At 32.8% G+C, this 8,387-nt stretch overlaps 1 protein-coding gene across 1 annotated transcript in view; it reads right to left on the bottom strand.

Moving 5' to 3' along the window:
* Positions 1–6,441: 6,441 nt before the first annotated feature.
* LOC126881200 (GILT-like protein 1) overlaps positions 6,442–8,387 on the bottom strand; it is a 72,972-nt gene continuing 71,026 nt past the window's right edge. The window contains exons 4-5 of the mRNA XM_050645302.1: positions 7,406–7,579; positions 6,442–6,614 (exon numbers count right to left, since the gene is read on the bottom strand). Coding sequence (XP_050501259.1) covers positions 6,484–6,614; positions 7,406–7,579 — 305 coding nt within the window. The 3' untranslated portion in view covers positions 6,442–6,483. The remainder of the gene's footprint in view (positions 6,615–7,405; positions 7,580–8,387) is intronic.

The following is an 8,387-nucleotide window of genomic DNA, read 5'->3' as shown; positions in this document are numbered from 1 at the left end:
AAAGGAATAAATTCGTTATTTCGTAAACCGGCGACTTTAAGGAAAAATCCCGAAACAGGTCGATTTTTATTTTTAAGTTATGATAATATGACGTATATGGTATACTAGTGGCGTCATCCATCTGGGCGTGATAACGTAATCGATGATTTTTTTAAATGAGAATAGGGGTCGTGTGCTAGCTCATTTGAAAGGTCCTTCAATTCTCTATTCAGTGATATAAACATTTGCATAATTATTTATACAGGGTGTCCAATAATTTAATTTTTTTGTCAATTTGTCATATGATTTAATTTAATAAAAATTTTTTGGACAACCTGTATAAATAATTATGCAAATGTTTATATTACTGAATAGAGAATTGAAGGACCTTTCAAATGAGCTAGCACACGACCCCTATTCTCATTTAAAAAAATCATCGATTACGTCATCACGCCCAGATGGATGACGTCACTGGTATACCATATATGTCGTAATATCATAACTTAAAAATAAAAATCGACCTGTTTCGGGATTTTTCCCTAAAGTGGCCGGTTTACGAAATAACGAATTTATTCCTTTCATTTGCACCATACTGCATACACATGCAACGGTGGAAAATAGTGTCGCGCACGCTTGATTAGCAATTAAAAAACAAAGGAGTTTTGAATATTGTATTGCAAAAAACTCTTCGGAATTTCATCAATCGATGTTTAAAGAATATCTACCTACCTTGGCAACATTCAAATTTTCAGTTTTTCACATAGTTTTTGAAGGTTAAAAATGGCCGATTTCGCAATTTTTCAATTTTTAATCGCTTGTATGTCAAAAACTATCAACTTTAGAAAAAAGTCACTAAAGACCTTTTCTGTTTGGAATTATCCAAAAAACTGAAAAAAGTTTTGTTCCATGCAAAAAAAAATAATTTTAGGAAAAAAACAAAAAAAAACGTTTAAGAAATTTTTGACCAACTTTTGGTCCTGGCAACATGCAAATTTGTTAAAAGGGGTCCTTTTTGAGTAAGATTGTGCAAAAAATCCGATTTAGAATATTTTTCCTAGCGGATGCGCAGTGGCTTTCTGGACTAATTAGAAATCATTTGAACATAAATAGAGTTTATTATGTCAAACTACTACAATCCTACAGGGTGTGAATATTGCTACGAAATTAATAAAAAAAAACGTAATTATCTTTTAACCTACCCTGTATAATGTTACAAAACCTTATATTTTAAGAAAGAAGAAATCGAGGTGAATCCACAAATGTAAAAAGATACAGGGTGTCCCATTAAAAAAAAACGAAGTTATAAGCAACTTCCGGTATAACCGGAAGTAACAAATAGATGAAAATATTTTCATTAAATAGATCAGTCTTCAAAACCCCCTTATTCCAATTTTCATAATTCAGTTGCCTTTAGTTCTCAAGATATTTTTAATAGGCCCCTTATCTGCCTCACCCTATATACCGCGAGTATCGGAGAGTCAGAGAGTGTTAGAATTTGTTTAATCGCGTTGTATTTACACTTTCATATTGATTAGTAAAGAGATTTCTTATTTTTTATTTGTTTGGTGTTTGTTTTTAAATTAACTATGGAGTGTGGACAATTATTTAGTTCTTTTAATGAGTTTAACAATATTTTAAAACAGTATGAAAAAGATAAGAGACTATAAATTAATATATATTTTTTTAGTTATAAGAGAAATAGTGTTACTTACCAAAATTAAAATACAACGAAGACCTAAAGCTTTCAGAATAATAATTGACTTGTTCTGAAGCTGTTTCCTTGTGGCATTTTTGTAATCAACTATTCTAAATGGGAAATAAGCCACAATTTAACTAACAAAGGATTTTATTACCGTTTCGACGTAAAAATCGGATGCCGTTGTCAAAATACTACTTAAATATTAATAAATTAAACAAAAATGTTGTTGCTTAGTAAAAAATTTCTTCTAATAATTTATTTAACCTGACACCTAACCTTTGTATTTTGACAACGACATCCGATTTGGACGTCGAAACGTTAATAAAATCATTTTTTTAGTTAAATTGTGGCTTATTTCCCATTTAGAATAGTTGATTATAATAATTAACTTACGTATAAAAATTATTTTAACAATATTTTGTACATGTCATGTCAATTAAGTTTTAAACATCTCAATAGTTCTGCTTCCCTTCTCTTAATCTTAATAACAAATATTTTCTATCAAACACTAAACATATCAAAATAGTGTGTACCAAAATATACAGTCACTGCGCACGCTAAATAATGACGTCACTGGCTTGATGAAGTTTAATTCGCGTGTACCTAACTTTTTTATTTCCGTACAGGTTAGCGTGTACCTAGACACAGCGTATTTAGAATAACTTTCGTTACCAGTCAGTTACTTATTAGTCACTGCCCATGTATTTTAATGAGTAAGTATCCGCACACAGCGCTATTATAGTTTGTTAGTAGCCGGTCTGTAATGCGCCCAGAGACATGTTAAGGATAGACCTGGCTAGTCATATGCCACTCAATGCATCTTTGTCTGTCACATGCGAGGGATCGCTTGGTTAAAAGAGATAGATAGACCACCGATAGACTGTTTCCATGCTGTTTCCGCATTACGCTTTTTTGGTGAGAATGTCGTGTCTACGCTTAATATGTCAATGAATGCGCCAGTGATTCAGTGATCAGTTGACAGCGGCATGGACCGTGCAGGTAGCTTGGGGACTAGTTTCTAGCTTGTGATATTTTATTAAACTTTTAACCCATTTACGGCCAAAGGTGTGTAAAAGCAACCTTTATTTTTTTTTGGTCCCAGGATAAGTTTTTTAATGTTTTCGTTTTGTTGAAGTAATATGTCAGTAGATTGAGGTATTTAGTATCATTTTTCTTTTAACAAAAATATTACTTTTTACTTATTTTAAGATTATTATAATTTTATATAATTTAATGATTTACGCACATCTTTATACAATTTTTTTTTCGAAACTAATTTATAAACGTAATTCATATATTTCGTTTTCTATAGTTATAAAAACAAGTTTTTATTATTCTAAAACTTATACGTCTTCTGTTATAATAATAAAGAATAATATCTTCATCACTTGAATCACTAGACATTTTTTACGCAATAATAACACTCAATAATACATATTATAAAGGTTTAAAATTCAAATATCGTATCGTATATCAAAGCTACTCGTAAATACCTTTGGATTAACTTGGATAGTAACTTTATACATCCATCATCCAAGGGAGAGCGCCCACCAAACTGGCAGTGACATGGCATGCATAGCACAGGTATGGCATGGCACTGGCGTGGCAGGTAGAGTTAGAATTTTACACTTCCCAGGAGTGACCGCAACGAGAACAAAACTGAAGCCAAGTGAGCTCCAAACACGAGTGCCAGTGGCATATCGCGTAGGCCAGAAGCGTATAATTTTAAAGGATTTTGCCCAAATATTTTCAATTTTGGTGGCTTAGCAACCCTAATCAACAATTTAGATTTTGCTTTAACTTATAAGGTTATACTTATTCTAGGTCAACACTGATTATGATCTGTAATAAGATCGAAAACTAGTTTTGCTTTTGTGATGTAGCCCTTTTTAGGGAATGTTAATAAATATTCCTTTTATAAAGGATTTTACTAAGTTTTTTCTTTAAGTAATCCTTGTGGAAAACACTATATATTGCTTCACACGTTTCTGGTATGATCCTCGAAAGTGCCTGGGGAGATATTACTGTTGAAAATTTGAGGTCTTCGTAGCTTCTTCCTATTGCTAAAAATCTAAGTGTTGCTGTTAATCTTTGATGTGGTGATATAACACTTCTCATACCTGTATTTTGTTTGATAATTATAGATGTGACTAAATCAAGCAGATGCAAAGATATTTTTTCATCCATTCTTAAATAGTTCTTCTTCTCTTCTTCTTTTTGTATAGGCATGACTCTGTCTGTTTTTTCAATGTGCCTCTAGTAAGTTGTCGTTCCATCGTTTTTGTGGTCTTCCCACTGATCGTCTTCCTATTGGGGAACCGCCTCTCGCTGTCCTGACTACCCTATTTGTTGTCATTCGGCTTATGTGGTCATTCTATTCTATTCTTCTGTTTCTTACCCAGTTGTTAATGTTATCCACCTTGCATCTCCGTCGTATATCTGTACTTCTAGCTCTGTCCCATAGAGTCTTACCATAGATTTTTCGAAGGGTTTTCATCTACGCTGTTTCGAGCAATATTTTTGTCCTCTCTGTGTCGGGTCGTGTTTCTGCCGCGTATGTCATTATTGGTCTGATGACTGTTTTGTAAATTCTGCCTTTCATTTCTTTTGCGATATTTTTATTTCTCCATATTGTGTCATTCAGGCAACCTGCGGCTCTGTTGCTCTATTCACTTGATCTTCCACTTCTGTTTCGAGTCTTCCGTAGCTAGATAGTGTGATGCCTAGGTATTTAAACTCCATCACTTGTTCTATTATCTGACCTTCCAGCTCCAATTTATATCTTATTGGATCTGCTGTTATAACCATGCATTTTGTCTTTATTTGAGGAAATTAACATGTTAAATTTTCTGGCGATTATGTTGAATTCGTGCAGCATACGTTGTAAATCATATTCACTTTGAGAGATTAGTATTGTATCGTCCGCATAGCAGATTATTTTAAGTTGTTTTTCTCCCATTTGGTATCCTTTTTTAGTTCTTACTTTTTTTATCATTTCGTCCATGATCAGGTTGAACAATAAAGGACTCAAGGAATCCCCCTGTCTTATCCCATTGCCGGCTTCAATTGGGTCAGTTAGTTCATCTTCCACTTTTACTTTTATTGTGTTGTTCTGGTAGATGTTTTCTATCGTTTTAATTATTCCCAGAGGTACCTCTGTCGAGTATAACAAGTGGATAACGTCCTTTAATGTGACCCTGTCAAATGCTTTCTTAAGGTCCACGAAACATAAATATGCAGGTTTGTTGTATTCCAACGTGTTCTTCTGCTAATGTTATAATTTCATTCAATTTGTTTGTTATCACTTTTGTTGTTAATTTTAATGTTGTGTTTAATAAGTTAATCCCTCTGTAATTCTCCGGGTCTGATTTGTCTTCTTTTTTGAAGAGAGGTATTAGGATGCTTGATCTCCATTCTTGTGGTATTCTGTTTTGTTCTATTATTTTTTGTATTAGTTTTAATAGTTGTTTAGTTACGTCTTGTCCTCCGTACTTTAGGAATTCGTTCGATATTCTGTCCTCTCCTGGAGATTTTCTATTTTTTAATTTTCTTAATGCTTCCCTTACCTCTCCCTCCTCGATGTTTATTTCTTCGTTTGTCGTAACTTCAGGTGTTGGTGGTTCATTATCGTCGTCTTTAGCAAATAGAGATCGAAAAGTAGTCTGCCCATGTTTCCTTCTGAATGTGTTTCGCTTTTATTAATTCGTTCATCTCCTTTCTTTGCCCTCTAATCATTCTCCATACTTCTTTTTGTGTTCCGTAGAAGTCGTGTTCCATCTGTCTTGAGAAACTCTGCCAGTGCTCCCTTTTTATTTGCCTCACTAAAGTATTCGTTTCGTTTCTGATTCGTTTGTAGTGGTTGTATGCCTGTTCTGTTTGTTTTGTTCTGTATTGTAAAAAGGGTTTCTTCTTTTCATCACATTTTATCTTAACTTCCTCTCTAAACCACGGGGTTTTCTTCTTTAATATGTGAGTATTCGTTACTTTTCTCTCTCAAAGTGATTCTGTTGCAGCGTCGATTATGTTATTTTTGAGTTTTTGCCAGCTTTCATCGACGTTATCGTTTTCTAATATTCCATTCTCAGCAATCTTCTCTGATATTCTTTTCCTGTATAAGTATTCCGTGGATTCTGTATATAGTCCTTCGACTTTGATTTTTGTTTGTGTTGGTGCTGTCCTCAGGTGTGAAATATTTCATAGTGATTCCTATTTTACATAATACTAGGCTATGGTCGCTACCTACATCTGCTGAGTTGAGGCATCTTACGTCGATTATTATTTATGGATGTATATCTCTGTTGGTTACAACATAATCTATCATAGATCTTTGTCCACGGGTATTATTGAATGTATATTTGTGTTGGTCTTTGTGGTCAAAAAATGTGTTGTTTATTCTAAGTTCGTTATTAAATAGTTATTATAGTATATTGGAGTAATTCTGAGCTCTTTCAGAAAATTATCATGCGAATATTGTTTTCTTTTTAATAACCAATGTTTACACTACTTTTTTTTCTTTTGTGTTTTCTCTTTCCCAAAATGCATAATAGACCAATAATTGCTACAGCATCATCCGATAAAACCATGGTGACTCTGCTGGTAACGCGTGACTTCAACCGAAAAATCATTTCAACTGATCAAAATGAACGTGTGTAGACCATATGAATGTCAGTTTTAACTGAACAGTTAGACTTTTCAGTTGAAACTGTGCAGTACTGAAGATGTGTACTAGCTGCCTCGATTTACATGGATCACAAAATTAACAATTGCTTACATAAATGTTTATTATAATTTTGCAAAACATACAGTTATACGTACAATATTAACAACAATGCTACAAGTAACGTTCCGATATAGACTTTATTTGCTTCAACACCTTTGTTAGTTAAATTGGCATCTTTGGATTTGGATTCACCACCTTTGTTAGGTAAATTAGCACCTAAAAAGTAAAAACATGTTACAAGTTACTTTTTCGATATCGCCTTGTTAATATTTTTTGCGCTATCCTATATTTATGTTTTGCAGTAAGTGCCACCCTACTAGACACATAGAACAATGAGACACATAGAATCATTTACATAAACTTCGCACAAGTGTTGGTTCGTCGCTTTCCATTGTGATGAGTTTGCGATGAGTTCGGTGTAAACATATTTTCAACGAACTGTACACGAGCGGTTCGCAAACAGTTCGGCTCGCATATGTGTACCCACCTTAAGATGCAACCATCAAATATCAAATTTTATCCATCTTAATTTATTACAAAATACGATCACTCTTCCGTTCTGATAGAAAAAAAGGTTATTAACTTTACATAATTCGAATTCTGAAAACTTGCTTATCATTTTTTATCGGAACGGCAAAATTATCATTTATCATCATCATTCAATCTTCTTTTGTCCACTGCTGAACATAGATCTCAAGATCTCCCTCATAAGTTTCCATCGATTTCAAGAATAATCATATTTTTCATTTTTGTAATGTAAGAAAAATATGTACCTTTTTTATTTAGAAGGACTTAACTTCACGTTAAAGCATAGGTACATTTATTATTTCAAACAAGTTTTCATAACAACAATTTTCGATATTGTGAAAATTTTTATTTTTTTATCACATAGAACGTAAAAAATAAAAATAAATTAAATTCTGGTAGTGACGGCATTTTTCCAATCTTATCGGGGTGCCTTTTTTAATTTAGTTTAGGGTCTAATATAACATGTATAAACTACTTACATTCCTCTGGCTTCTTTCCCTTGATTTTTGAACAAAGTACACTTTTAAAATTTTTTTCAGCTTCTGAACTTTCCGATGGATTGTAGACTCCGTTAAACACTATTGTAGGTACATTGAGCAAAGGCTTTTGGAAGCCATTTGTAATTTTTGCATTGTTCTCGATGAGTTTATCGCCTAAAAAATATCACTAGGTATAAATATTTAGAAAATTAAAAACGTTTATTATTAGTGCAGTCAGTGAGGGTATTTGGCTCCGAATTCCATCCCACTGCTTGAACTTAGGTATTACTTAATATTTTCATTGTAAGTAGGAAATAGTTCAAGAAACAAAGTCTACTCTATGTTGATGTGCGCTTTTATCTTATGGATGCCCTTTTATCTTTTATCTTTTTGGTCAAAATAACCACGGAAGTGGCTAGAGGACCTAACTATAAGCAAAAAATGTTATTTTTTTTTTTAAACTCAATATTTTTGAGTTATTCGTGGTTAAAAATTTGCCATTTTCATTGATAAAATGACACTTTTTCAGACGGTTTTTTGCGAATACCTTAAAAATTATGCATCTGACGAAAAAACTATATACGCTGTGAGCTCGTACGTAGAGGGGATATTTAGAAAGTCGCGAGCGCCAGTAGTGAAAAGTCTGTAAACGTTTACCGGAAATTTGACATATATGTATGTCAAAGTGATTAATTTAAAATTAAAATTAAAAACATTAATTATAAAAAATATTAGTTGGTCGAAGTTGTGGTATACCGGGTGGTGAATTGGAAAGCGGGCCATATTAAACTCAATGTAAAATTCTAAGCTGTTAAATTCCTGCTTCCCTAATTATTTTACATCAAAAGTCATCAGAAACTATTTGTAGAGAATTGAAATCTCTATTGAAAACAACTGTTAATATTGTTCTATGAACAATAATTATTCAAAATTTTGTAAAAATATAATACAATTTTCAGAGTAATACGCCAAAGCTAGGCCA

Source organism: Diabrotica virgifera, chromosome 3 (assembly GCF_917563875.1).
Source record: "Diabrotica virgifera virgifera chromosome 3, PGI_DIABVI_V3a".
Taxonomy (NCBI): Eukaryota; Metazoa; Arthropoda; class Insecta; order Coleoptera; family Chrysomelidae; genus Diabrotica; species Diabrotica virgifera.
The sequence above is the reverse complement of the archived record's forward strand: the minus strand, read 5'-3'. Positions and strand labels throughout refer to the sequence as shown.